The 14,319-nt window shown below is 44.0% G+C and overlaps 1 protein-coding gene across 3 annotated transcripts in view; it reads left to right on the forward strand.

Annotated features, from left to right (window-relative positions):
* The first annotated feature begins 13,243 nt into the window (after positions 1-13,243).
* cep55l (centrosomal protein 55 like) overlaps positions 13,244-14,319 on the forward strand; it is a 40,128-nt gene continuing 39,052 nt past the window's right edge. For all 3 annotated transcript variants that reach the window (XM_068002460.1, XM_068002458.1, XM_068002459.1), the window contains exon 1: positions 13,244-13,517. In XM_068002460.1, coding sequence (XP_067858561.1) covers positions 13,347-13,517 — 171 coding nt within the window. In that variant the 5' untranslated portion in view covers positions 13,244-13,346. The remainder of the gene's footprint in view (positions 13,518-14,319) is intronic.

The following is a 14,319-nucleotide window of genomic DNA, read 5'->3' on the forward strand; positions in this document are numbered from 1 at the left end:
TGCAAAATGGTTAGAAAGGGTTAATTAGTTAGTAACTGAGATTGGTACAGGTGGCCTGGCCTCCTGCTGGGCCATATGTTTGCGTAGTCAGCAGGTTTGCATGGTCTTATCAATGTAGAGTCTTTGATGTGATTCAAGGACTGGTCTGAATGTCTCCATGTTTATGGCAGATCAATATAGGTAACGAGCTTAGCCAAAGTTGAAAGACATTCCAGGTTGGGAGATAAGGAACAGAAGGGACAGGGAAGAACATTCCAAGTTGGAAGGTGAGGAAGTATCCCCTTTGATGTCTAACAGCAACATGATCAGCACATGGACGATTTATGATTGGCCGGAAATAATGTAACCTCGCATGGCAACCTATGCCCGGCTTATGATTAGTGTTGACCCTCGTTAAGTATGTTCCAACTCTATTGATTTGTATAAAAACGTGTGGATTTCTGTATGTTTTTGTTCTTGCTCTGCCAGCATAGAGGGACTCTATCAGGAGTCCAAATCAATGCTGCAGACTAAGAACCCTGCAATTAAAGTTGTGTTGAACTTTAAAATGTATTCGACTTCAGTTTTTACTGAACCAGACTGAGGGGAAAGAATCCGGATCGTCAGTGGGATCTATACATATGGGACAGGTTACACCCAAGCAGGACCGGGACCAATGTCCTCGCGGGGGTGTTTGCTAGTGCTGTTGGGGAAGGTTTAAACTAGAATGGCAGGGGGATGGGAACCTGAGCAGGGAGACGGAGGAGGGGGAAACAAGGATAGAAACAAAAGACAGAAAGGGAAGAAGCAATAGTGGAAGGCAGAGAAAACAAGAGCGAAAAACAAATATGGCCATAGTGCAAAATAATACTAAGATGAATAGCAATCTTAAAAAGACAAGTCCAAAGGCATTGTGTCTTAATGCGTGGAGCATTCGCAATAAGGTAGATGAATTAACAGCGCAGATAGATATTAACAGTTATGATATAGTTGCGATTACGGAGACATGGCTGCAGGGTGACCAAGGATGGGAACTGAACATCGAGGGGTATTCAATATTTAGGAAGGACAGGCAAAAAGGGAAAGGAGGTGGGGTAGCGTTGCTAGTAAAGGAGGAAATCAATGCAATAGTGAGGAAGGATATTGGTTCGGAAAATCACGATGTGGAATCTGTATGGGTGGAGCTAAGAAACGCCAAGGGGCAGAAAACGTTGGTGGGGGTTGTCTATAGGCCCCCAAACAGTAGTGGAGATGTAGGGGAGGGCATTAAACAGGAAATTAGAGATGCATGCAAGAAAGGTACAACTATAATCATGGGTGACTTCAATTTACATATAGATTGGTCAAAACAAATGAGCAATAATACTGTGGGGGAGGAATTCTTGGAATGTGTACGTGATGGATTTCTAGACCAATACGTTGAGGAACCAACTAGAGAACAGGCGATCCTAGATTGGTATTGTGCAACGAGAAAGGATTAATTAACAATCTTGTTGTGCGGGGTCCCTTAGGGAAGAGCGACCATAACATGATAGAATTCCTCATTAAGATGGAGAGTGAAGTAGTCGAATCCGAAACTAGGGTCCTGAATCTAAATAAAGGAAATTACGAAAGTATGAGGTGTGAGTTGGCTAGGATAGATTGGGGAACTTTACCAAAAGGGATGAAGGTGGATAGGCAATGGCTAATATTTAAAGAACGTGTGCAGGAATTACAACAATTATTCATTCCTGTCTGGTGCAAAAATAAAACAGGAAAAGTGGCTCAACTGTGGCTTACAAAAGAAATTAGGGATAGTATTAGATCCAAAGAGGAGACATATAAAATTGCCAGAAAAAGCAGCAAGCCTGAGGATTGAGAGCAGTTTAGAATTCAGCAAAGGAGAACAAAGAGATTGATTAAGAGGGGGAAAATAGAGTATGAGAGTAAACTAGCAGGGAACATAAAAACTGACTGTAAAAGCTTCTATAAATATGTCAAGAGAAAAAGATTAGTGAAGACAAATGTAGGTCCCTTACAGTCAGAAATGGGGGAAATTATAATGGGGAACAAAGAAATGGCAGAACAATTAAACACATACTTTGGTTCTGTCTTCACAAAGGACACAAATAACCTCCCGGAAATGTTAGGGAACCAAGGGTCTAGTGAGCGGGAGGAACTGAAGGAAATCAGTATTAGTAAAAAAAAGTGCTAGGGAAATTAATGGGGCTAAAGGCTGACAAATCCCCAGGGCCTGATAATCTACATCCCAGAGTACTAAAGGAAGTGGCCCTGGAAATAGTGGATGCATTGGTGGTCATCTTCCAAAATTCTAGACACTGGAACAGTTCCTACAGATTGGAGGGTGGCAAATGTAACCCCACTATTTAAAAAAGGAAGGAGAAAAAACAGGGAATTACAGACCAGTTAGCTTAACATCAGTAGTGGGGAAAATGCTAGAGTCTATTATAAAGGATGTGATAACAGAACACTTGGAAGGCATTAATGGGATTGGACAAAGTCAGCATGGGTTTATGAAAGGCAAATCATGCTTAACAAATCTACTGGAATTTTTTGAGGAGGTAACTAGTAGAATAGATAGGGGAGAACCAGTGGATGTGGCGTACTTGGATTTTCAGAAGGCTTTTGATAAGGTCCCACACAAGAGGTTAGTGTGCAAAATTAAAGCACATGGGATTGGGGGGAATATACTGGCATGGATTGAGAATTGGTTAACAGACAGGAAACAGAGAGTAGGAATAAACAGGTCTTTTTCCGGGTGGCAGACAGTGATTAGTGGGGTACCGCAGGGATCAGTGCTTGGGCCCCAGCTATTCACAATATATATCAATGATTTGGATGAGGGAACGGAATGTAACATTTCCAAGTTTGCAGACGACACAAAGCTGGGGTGGAATGTGAGCTGTGAGGAGGATGCAAAAAGGCTCCAATGTGATTTAGACAAGTTGGGTGAGTGGGCAAGAGCATGGCAGATGCAGTATAACGTGGATATATGTGAGGTTATCCACTTTGGTTGTAAAAACAGAAAGACAGATTATTATCTGAATGGTGATAGATTGGGAAAACGGCAGGTGCAGCAAGCAGTTAGGAAGGCGAATGGTATGTTGGTGTTCATTGCAAGAGGATTTGAGTAGAGGAACAGGGATGTCTTACTGCAGTTGTACAGGGCCTTGGTGAGACCACATCTGAAGTATTGTATGCAGTTTTGGTCTCATCTGAGGAAGGATATCCTTGCCATGGAGGGAGTGCAATGAAGGTTTACCAGACTGATTCCTGAGATGGCAGGACTGACATATGAGGAGAGATTGGGTCGACTCAGTCTATATTCACTGGAGTTTAGAAGTATGAGAGGTGATCTCATCGAAACATATAAAATTCTAACATGACTAGACAGACTAGATGCAGAGAGGATGTTCCCGATGGCTGGGGAGTCCAGAACCAGGGGGTCACAGTCTCAGGATACAGGGTATGCCATTTAGAACAGAGATGAGGAGAAATTTCTTCACTCAGAGGGTGGTGAACCTGTGGAATTCTCTACCACAGAAGGCTGTGGAGGCCAAGTCATTAGATGTATTCAAGAAGGAGATAGATATGTTTCTTAATGCTAAAGGGATCAAGGGATATGGGGAAAAAGCAGGAACAGGGTACTGAGTTACACGATCAGCCATGATCATTTTGAATGGCAGAGCAGGCCTGAAGGGCCGAATGGCCTACTCTTGCTCCTATTTTCTATGTTTCTATAAGGGTGCAGATTTCTGTCCATAGGAGGCCCAGGCTGCTTATGCAGACTGCCTTTTTGCCGTGAACACTGAATTTAACTGCTATGAGAAAGCTGTAATCATAACTACATTGGGAAAGAGTTAGGGATGTGAACCTATAAATCCTACTGGTAGTTGAGTCACTTTGAACGACTTGTACCAGAAAGCAAGACATTTTGGTTTGTAATTGCAAAACTTCTAAAAACTTTGACTTGAAGCTAGTGAGGCATGACACTGAAGGAAGATAAGTAATTTCGACTATTGACTCACTTCTTCAACTGGCTTAGATCAGCACTAGAAGAAAACGTGTTCTGTAACAAAATATGTAGGCCATCAATTTACAGGAGTACTGCAGACATGCAAGAAATCCCTGGCTAGGATTAGTTGTGGTGGTTGCAGAAGTTGCTAAAACCAGTTCATACTTTTTTTTCATTCACCCAATGCTTTTCCCTCCATTGCTATCTGGATGGCCGGTAAAGCTAGCGAACATGCCAGGATGGAACTAATCTTAAGGTTTATTTGGTGATTCAGTGATCCTGCACTCCATGGGAAACTGTGCCAGCAGGGAGCACAAGTCAGAGATAGGGCTACAACACTGAAGCTCCAATTCTCTGAACCTCGCTTCCTCTGAGAGCAGCTCCTCACTGAGAGCACAGAATTATCTCCTCTTTCCTTGAGATCCTAGTGGCAGTTGAGCTACGTCAAAGGACAAGGTGTCTATCCTTGAATCAGAAAGCAAGACACCTTCATCTGTGCCCCGAGGCTAAGCAGAGCAAAAATCAGCCAGAGTTCCGGCTTCTGATCACTATGCAGTCCTAAATAAAGTGCCTATTTTCTTAATACCATCAGACATCTGAAAGCATTGCCCACGGTGAGTTACAGATTTTACGAAGTACAAGGATGTTATGACAAGTAGTATTACCAGAGACACTGATGTATTAGCAATTGTCGTGAATGGTGGTGGACAATTAAACAACTAACGGGAGGAGGAGGCTCTGCAAACATCCCCATTCTCAATGATGGCGGAGTCCAGCACGTGAGTGCAAAAGACAAGGCTGAAGCGTTTGCAACCATCTTCAGCCAGAAGTGTCGAGTGGATGATTCATCTCAGCCTCCTCCCGATATCCCCACCATCACGGAAGCCAGTCTTCGGCCAATTCGATTCACTCCACGTGATATCAAGAAACGGCTGAGTGCACTGGATACAGCAAAGGCTATGGGGCCCGACAACATCCCAGCTGTAGTGCTGAAGACTTGTGCTCCAGAACTAGCTGCGCCTCTAGCCAAGCTGTTCCAGTACAGCTACAACACTGGCATCTACCCAACAATGTGGAAAATTGCCCAGGTATGTCCTGTCCACAAAAGCAGGACAAATCCAATCCGGCCAATTACCGCCCCATCAGTCTACTCTCAATCATCAGCAAAGTGATGGAAGGTATCATCGACAGTGCTATCAAGCGGCACTTACTCACCAATAACCTGCTCACCGATGCTCAGTTTGGGTTCCGCCAGGACCACTCGGCTCCAGACCTCATTACAGCCTTGGTCCAAACATGGACAAAAGAGCTGAATTCCAGAGGTGAGGTGAGAGTGACTGCCCTTGACATCAAGGCAGCATTTGACCGAGTGTGGCACCAAGGAGTCCCAGTAAAATTGAAGTCAATGGGATTCAGGGGGAAAACTCTCCAGTGGCTGGAGTCATACCTAGCACAAAGGAAGATGGTAGTGGTTGTTGGAGGCCAATCATCTCAGCCCCAGGGCATTGCTGCAGGAGTTCCTCAGGGCAGTGTCCTAGGCCCAACCATCTTCAGCTGCTTCATCAATGACCTTCCCTCCATCATAAGGTCAGAAATGGGGATGTTCGCTGATGACTGCACAGTGTTCAGTTCCATTTGCAACCCCTCAGATAATGAAGCAGTCCGAGCCCGCATGCAGCAAGACCTGGACAACATCCAGGCTTGGGCTCATAAGTGGCAAGTAACATTCGCGCCAGATAAGTGCTAGGCAATGACCATCTCCAACAAGAGAGAGTCTAACCACTTCCCCTTGACATTCAACGGCATTACCATCGCCGAATCCCCCACCATCAACATCCTGGAGGTCACCATTGACCAGAAACTTAACTGGACCAGCCATATAAATACTGTGGCTACGAGAGCAGGTCAGAGGCTGGGTATTCTGCGGCGAGTGACTCACCTCCTGACTCCCCAAAGCCTTTCCACCATCTACAAGGCACAAGTCAGGAGTGTGATGGAATACTCTCCACTTGCCTGGATGAGTGCAGCTCTAACAACACTCAAGAAGCTCGACACCATCCAAGATAAAGCAGCCCGCTTGATTGGCACCCTATCCACCACCCTAAACATTCACTCCCTTCACCACCGGCGCACTGTGGCTGCAGCGTGCACCATCCACAGGATACACTGCAGCAACTCGCCAAGGCTTCTTCGACAGCGCCTCCCAAACCTGCGACCTCTACCACCTAGAAGGACAAGAGCAGCAGGCGCATGGGAACACCACCACCTGCACGTTCCCCTCCAAGTCACACACCATCCCAACTTGGAAAATATATCGCCGTTCCTTCATTGTCGCTGGGTCAAAATCCTGGAACTCCCTTCCTAACAGCACTGTGGGAGAACCGTCACCACACGGACTGCAGCTGTTCAAGAAGGCGGCTCACCACCACCTTCTCGAGGGCAATTAGGGATGGGCAATAAATGCTGGCCTCGCCAGCGACGCCCACATCCCGTGAACGAATAAAAAAAAATGGGGTTAGCAATGGGAAAAGAACTCCCTTCAACTCCTCTGATGCAGATTGCATGCTGGAAATTCTGTTAACTGCAGACTGTGCAGATGCAATTGAAAACTCTTTATAACTGTTGAAAGATAAGCTAAGGCCTTTAAGTAAAAACTTTATTGAATATTGAAGGTATTAAAAGACACAAAAGACAATTTGATGGATAAATTTAATCATGTTATCGTGACATGCAATTTTTTTTTAAATGTTGTTTATTTTGGACATTAGGAATTTCAGTTACTGAGAACAAAACTGGCAGTAGAAACCTTTTTAAGAAAGCATTTTGAGTGATTTGTCGGGAAAACAAAATACAGCACCACTTAGAGGCATGACAAATAACTTACAGGTCAGTGTTATCATGTAACATTGGAATTCCCATTGGAAATGTTTACAATGGAGTGCATGTCCTATTTAAGAATTTTAATATATTACATATCAATTGCAGTAATAAAGCTACTCCTGCCATTTCAATAGCATTATTCGTGTAATATTTGGTGCTACTTCAGCATGAAAGTGTGCACGCTGATTTTTTTAAAAATGGCCAATACGCAGTACAAAAATCCCTGGTACTGTAGTTAATAATAGGAGTACTGAATTGTGAAAGTTCAGGAAACAGAAAGGAGTCAGAGCATAAAAATAGGTTTGGTGGCTAATGAATATGAATAAGTGTGGTTTGTGGATGCTGCTGGATACAAAGGGAGGCATGTCACCAACATGTGATCTTACCGAGTATCAGCAGAAGAAATATCAGAACATAAACCTTGCTCCATAATTATTTACCACGTACTCCACTCCCACCACTTGTCAATCCCCTAACTTAAGGAACACGAAGTTGCTTGCCCTAACTCCCCTGAAAAAAATCAAGCAGTTATGTTATACCTCTTCCCAACAAATATTGAACCAGGGCATCAATAAATTCTTCCTTTAATTCCTCAAGGATCAAAGACCTATCTAATGTATCCCAGAAACTTGATGGATATTTAATACTTCAGGTTTCTGTGTAACACGTTCTTTACTAATTTCTATATATGCTATGGGTTACAGCCCCATTTTCTATGACACAAATGTCGAGTCTTCCTTTGTGAAAACTGACGAGCAAAATAAAGGAAAATCCTAAGATGTTTTATAAGTATATTAAGGGTAAGAGGATGACTAGGGAAAAAATAGGGCCCATTAGGGACAAAAATGGCAATCTGTGTGTGGAGCCGGCAGATGTAGGAGGGGTTCTAAATGAATTTTTTGCATCTGTTTTCACTATGGAGAAGGACGATGTAGACATAGAAATACGGCAGGGGGACTGTGATATACTCGAACATATTAACATCGAGCGGGAGGAGGTATTGGCGGTTTTAGCAGGCCTAAAAATGGATAAATCCCCAGGCCCGGACGAAATGTATCCCAGGCTACTGTGTGAGGCAAAGGAGGAGATTGCGGGGGCTCTAACACATATATTCAGAACCTCTCTGGCCACAGGGGATGTGCCAGAGGACTGGAGAACCGCTAATGTAGTACCATTATTCAAGAAGGGGAGTAGGGAAAAACCGGGGAACTACAGGCCAGTGAGCCTAACATCAGTGGTAGGAAAATTATTGGAAAAAATTCTGAAGGACAAAATTAGTCTCCACTTGGAGAAGCAAGGATTAATCAGGGATAGTCAACATGGCTTTGTCAAGGGAAGATCATGTCTGACTAATTTGATTGAATTTTTTGAGGGGGTGACTAGGCGTGTGGATGAGGGTAATGCAGTGGATGTGGTATACATGGATTTCAGTAAGGCCTTCGATAAAGTCCCTCACAGGAGACTGGTCAAGAAGGTACGAGCCCATGGAATCCAGGGTGCCTTGGCACTTTGGATACAAAACTGGCTTAGTGGCAGAAGGCAGAGGGTGATGGTTGAAGGTTGTTTTTGTGACTGGAAGCCTGTGGCCAGTGGGGTACCACAGGGATCGGTGCTGGGTCCCTTGCTGTTTGTGGTCTACATTAATGACTTGGATATGAATGTAAAAGGTATGATCAGTAAGTTCGCTGATGATACAAAAATTGGTAGGGTGGTAAATAGCGAGGAGGATAGCCTCAGTCTGCAGGACGATATAGATGGGTTGGTCAGATGGGCGGAACAGTGGCAAATGGAATTTAACCCGGAAAAGTGCGAGGTGATGCACTTTGGAGGGACTAACAAGGCAAGGGAATACACAATGAATGGGAGGACCCTAGGCAAGACAGAGGGTCAGAGGGATCTTGGTGTGCAAGTTCACAGATCCCTGAAGGCGGCGGAACAGGTAGATAAGGTGGTAAAGAAGGCATATGGGATACTTGCCTTTATTAGCCGAGGCATAGAATATAAGAGCAAGGAGGTTATGATGGAGCTGTATAAATCACTGGTTAGGCCACAGCTGGAGTACTGTGTGCAGTTCTGGTCGCCACACTACAGGAAGGATGTGATCCCTTTGGAGACGGTGCAGAGGAGATTCACCAGGATGTTACCAGGGCTGGAGCGCTTCAGCTATGAAGAGAGACTGGGGAGATTGGGTTTGTTTTCTTTGGAGCAGAGGAGGCTGAGGGGGGACATGATTGAGGTGTACAAAATTATGAGGGGCACAGATAGGATGGATACTAAGGAGCTTTTTCCCTTCGTTGAGGGTTCTATAACAAGGGGACATAGATTCAAGGTAAAAGGCGGGAGGTTTAGAGGGGATTTGAGAAAGAACTTTTTCACCCAGAGGGTGGTTGGAGTCTGGAACTCACTGCCTGAAAGGGTTGTGGAGGCAGGAACCCTCACAACATTCAAGAAGCATTTGGATGAGCACTTGAAATGCCATAGCATACAAGGCTACGGACCAAATGCTGGAATATGGGATTAGAGTAGACAGGGCTTGATGGCCGGCGCGGACACGATGGGCCGAAGGGCCTCTATCCGTGCCGTATAACTCTATGACTCTAGTTTTATCCTTTAACAGACTCACTTGTTCTTTGATCCTCTTTCTTTCATTATAATAGTTTCAAAACTTTTTTGGATCCCTATTTGTCTCTATTTCCCTAATTTTTTCTAATACTTAACATAGTGGTTACCAATTAATAATTTTCCCTCGTCAGTTCCATCCATACAGTTTCAACTGCTGCTACATCCGCCCTTTCTAAAGCTGCTATATCATTCCTTGTCAATAATGCAACTCTTTTCTTTCTCTTTGTAGGTCTATCCTGTGAAATATTTTTGCCCCTCCAGCTCTTGGCTGCCTTCTGCCTTCAGCCATGTTTTATAAGATGCCAATGATACCAATATTCTTGCTAGTTGCATACATACCTCTAATTCCACTACTTTAATCCTTTTGCCCCTTGAATTTGCCTCTCCCTTACGGCATTCATTTTCTTATTAGAGCTTTTCATTATTAATTTTCTCTTTGATTCATTTTGTTTACCCCTCCCCACTATTCTAGTTAGCCTCTTTGCAAGGGCATTGATGATTTAGGTGTATAATAGACAACAATCTGAAGCATATCTTGCACAAATCTTGAGTTTGAGAGATAATGGGGAGGTGACTAAAAGGTTACCTTATAATTTATCTGTTTCAAGTGTTCGCCGGTACTTTAGGGTACTAGTTTGTATTAACAATTCTTATCATAATTATGCCAAGTTGAGATAATGTCGATGACTACGAGTGCTCAAAATGAAAATCGTTTTCGGTGAATGTGTTGATTTGTCAACCCTCCCACCACTATAGTTAAAAATACTGCTAATGTAATAAAGACATAAAAACTTAAAGGACTGACCAGAAAAAAAATCTCTGAAGTTATGTATAAGCTTACCATAAAAGCTTCTAAACCTCTGCAATTATTTTTCTTGTGTTGGGCCTATCCTCCACCAGGGGCCTGGATCTTGAGTTGTGCCTGTTTCTGAAGCTGGGGAACTTAAACTAAGCCTTACATTTTTCCATTTTGTCTCTCACCCATGTGTGTTTTACCACCTCCAAGAGGTTTCTCCCTGTCTAATCTTGATAAAAACCTCCAAACCAGTACATGTTAACTGCTATCTTGCTACGTACCCTTGGCTTTAAAAAAGGTAAAACATAGAAATTGAATACATCAGTGAAGGAACACGTGTGAGAGCTACATAAGATTGAAAGAGATACAGAAGAGAGATAACTCTCAGCAAAGAAGATACTTACACAAGAGTGAGAAAAGTGTATTAAAGGGAGAAAAAAGGTGACAGAATGAGAGTACAAAAGAATACGGTACAATTATAGGAAAGGAGAGGCAATACTGTTTTCATTTTTCTCCACAAGCAACACAACAGGAGAACAACTATATTATATAACCGGTACTTTAGGGTGCTAGTTTGTATTAACAATTCTTATCATGATTGTGCCAAGTTGAGATAATGTCAATTACTACAAGTGCTCAAAATAAAAGTAGTTTTTAAGTGAACATTTTGGTTGTCAATCCTCCCCCCCGCTATATAGTTAAAAATACTGCTAATGTAATAAAGACATAAAAACATGGTATAATTCCTCTGTTATAAAACCGCACATCCTCCAACTCACCATGAGCAATGCCTTTTAAAAAAGGGTAATGTTTTCTCCACCTTGCATTTGAACAGCAATTTTCCAAAAGATTTTTCAGCCACAAACTTTTGAATGCCAAATAGTTCAGATTCTTAAATTCCATGTGAATGAGCAGAGCTTTGCTCAGTTAACCTGCAATATCAATTTATTTTGGATTTAATTGTGCAAAAATGCTATTCATTGTTACTGATTATGGCTTCAAAAGTTGGCAATTATGAAAATTGTTGAATGGGAAGTCATTCCAATCACAAGTTAATTTTTTTTAAGTGAGTTGCCATCTTGTTTATATAGATACTGTAAAGTGTCAAAGGCTAGATAAAAATTGGTTTCATATGTTTGTACACCAATATATTCTATTTCTAAATTTTAGGTTTTTCAAAGCCATTTAACATGTGGTTGGGGGAAAGAGTACTTGGCTCAGGCATGGAGAGTCTGTCCAGGAGGTGATGAAGCACCCACGGGTGAGAGGGGAAATGGAAAAATATTACACACGATGGAGTGACTGGCTCTGAGTCAAGTGTGACATTGATCGATGCCTTGAGTGAGTCACTTGCCCTACTCCTCATTAATAGCAAATAATACCAAGAAGTAGGCAATCTGCAGATCAAGCAAAAATATTTTGTTTTTTTTTGTGGTAACAATGGGTGCATGTATTAAAAGACAGCACTAAGTTGTTCACAAGCCTTCAAATAAAGTTGATGATCTTGGGCTTTTCATTGCAATGGCATTAATCTGAAGACAAGCTTTTCTGCACAGGGATTGGGAAAATCAGAGGGGTAACTTTGTAACTCAAAAATGAAAGGCAGGTCATAATTTTAAAAAGTCTCTCTTTAAAACAAACGGTGACTGCGTCTAGTGACACACTTTCTTGGTTGCTGCCTGCATTGGCTGAATTCCAACAATTGGCTAACACCGTGGGCTCTTTCCAAAGATGGTTTACAAAGGAGCTTACCATTCTCCAAATAACACAAAGTAATCTTGTCCCATGATTTGTTGGTCTGGCCGATAAGACGTCATGACACCGAAAATCTCAAATGTTATAAGATTCGCAGTGCAGTCGGGGTGGATTTATGTCGTTTTGTAGTTCTCCGCCCAGTTTCAGCAGAGCCCGGGTTTCTTCGGGCAAGAGGCATCCACCCCCGCTCCTGATGATATCCGGCAGAGAGACAGCAGACTAACATGAATACCCACCCCAGATGCATGAAGCAGGCATACGGTACAGGACCGCACCCGGTCGGGATTGGGACCCGCTGCATTGTTAGGCCGGTATCCTCACAACAGTCGGTCGCGCATCGACGGGGTACCCTAAGGATCCCTGACTTCGGGAGAAAATTGTAAACAATTTTACAACACCAAGTTATAGTCCAGCAATTTTATTTTAAATTCACAAGCTTTCGGAGGCTTCCTCCTTCCGCTTCGGCCTGTATAAAGCCGCCGTCTCCAAGTCTGACACCGACAGACTCCGAAAGGAGAATGCGCTACTGAAAAAATCCCTGGAGGAGATGGGCAAAGGACAAAGGAGGAAGCCTCCGAAAGCTTGTGAATTTAAAATAAAATTGCTGGACTATAACTTGGTGTTGTAAAATTGTTTACAATTGTCAACCCCAGTCCATCACCGGCATCGCCACATCATGACTACCTTCGGGAGAAAAGGCCGGGTTTTATTATAAATCTCCCCCCTTCACACGAACCTACTGGCACTACCCCCACTTCCGGTGGCTCGCCTGCCGCCCACACTTAGCTGCGCCCCAGCCACTGTCAAGGGCTTCACTTGACAGAAATGGCCCCGAGGCCGGGAATTCGGACAGACCGAGGGTCGCTTAGTGCGTCCCGCACCGCCATGGTTATTGCCGGTGGAGCAACACAACCTGGCGAATTTCTGGAGCCCACCATATCCCCATTGAGCCCAAGCGGCAGTATTAAAAGCACTATGGTTCAGTTCGGCCGGCCGGGGCTATACTATCACCGCCCGCCCACCGCCATCTCCTCACACAGCAACGACCGCCCGCCCACCGCCATCTCCTCACACAGCAACGACCGCCCGCCCCCGCGCATGCGCTACGGGTTACCCAGCGATATCCCGCAATGCCCCGCGGGCGGGAAAAGGGGGAAATTTGAAATCGCAGAGCGACACTTCCGGGCCGTGTGGCGGTTGGTGGATGGCTCGGTTCCGTTAAGCCCGCAGCGTGCGGCCCGAGAACCGGGCTTGGCCTGACTTTTCCCCCCGAGCCAGCGAGAGGAGTCCGCCGCCGATATGACTTCCAAGAACATTATTAGCAGCCGCTTCGGCTTGTATAAAGCCGCCGTCTCCAAGTCTGACACAGACACCGACAGACTCCGAAAGGAGAATGCGCTACTGAAAAAATCCCTGGAGGAGATGGGCAAAGGACAAGCGTGGGACAGGGAGAGGAACAGGCTGCTGGAGGTGGGTTCAACAGCAGTAATGGCAGTCGTCCTGATCCCAGTCTGTGCTGTAACTGGCCTCAGGACCACAGGGTTAGGAGGTGCCAAATCGGCCAGGGCTTCCCCATCGACTCCCGGGGGCCTATTTTAGACCAATAAAAGTGACACCGAGTTGCCCCAGTATCATCTAACAAGGATTAGGTGCCATTATTATAAATAAGTAAGTGGTCCTGTTAAGCTAAGATGCTTAAAATAAGCAACAAAACTAAAAGTGACCATACCAATTAAATTTGCTAGAGCGGTGCATTTCATGGCGTGCCCTGCTAGTTAGACTTGTTCCTGCACCCTTCAGCTCAAATTTCTTTTGCTCACAAAGTTGTTGGAGGTACGAGCTGATGACGGCGCCGGGAGGGAAATAGTGGATCTGGGTCCTTGGTGAACAACGGAACAAACCGATGAGATTAAAGGATTGAAAAATAAACCGAGGAAGGACAGAAAAGGAGAGTAAACTAGAGGGGTGAATTCAATGTCAAACCAGACACAGAAAGAGAGGGAAAGAAAGGTTAGATTTAAGAGAGGGGGGAAAAGAGACAGGAAAGAAAAGTAAGAAAAAAAATAAAATTTGATATTTTAAAAATCTCTAACAAGTCACAACCTGAAGGAATGAGGTGCCACACTTTTAATTATTCATTTTTTGGGGCAAGGGAGGTTGGTTGGCAGTCATTGACAATTATCATGTCATTAGAAGGGCACTTACATTGTTAATTACTAGATTTAACTTTCTGTGGCAAGTTAACGTGCAAATGCAGCAACTTCATGAAAAT

Source organism: Heptranchias perlo, chromosome 21 (genome assembly GCF_035084215.1).
Source record: "Heptranchias perlo isolate sHepPer1 chromosome 21, sHepPer1.hap1, whole genome shotgun sequence".
In the NCBI taxonomy this organism is placed as follows: Eukaryota; Metazoa; Chordata; class Chondrichthyes; order Hexanchiformes; family Hexanchidae; genus Heptranchias; species Heptranchias perlo.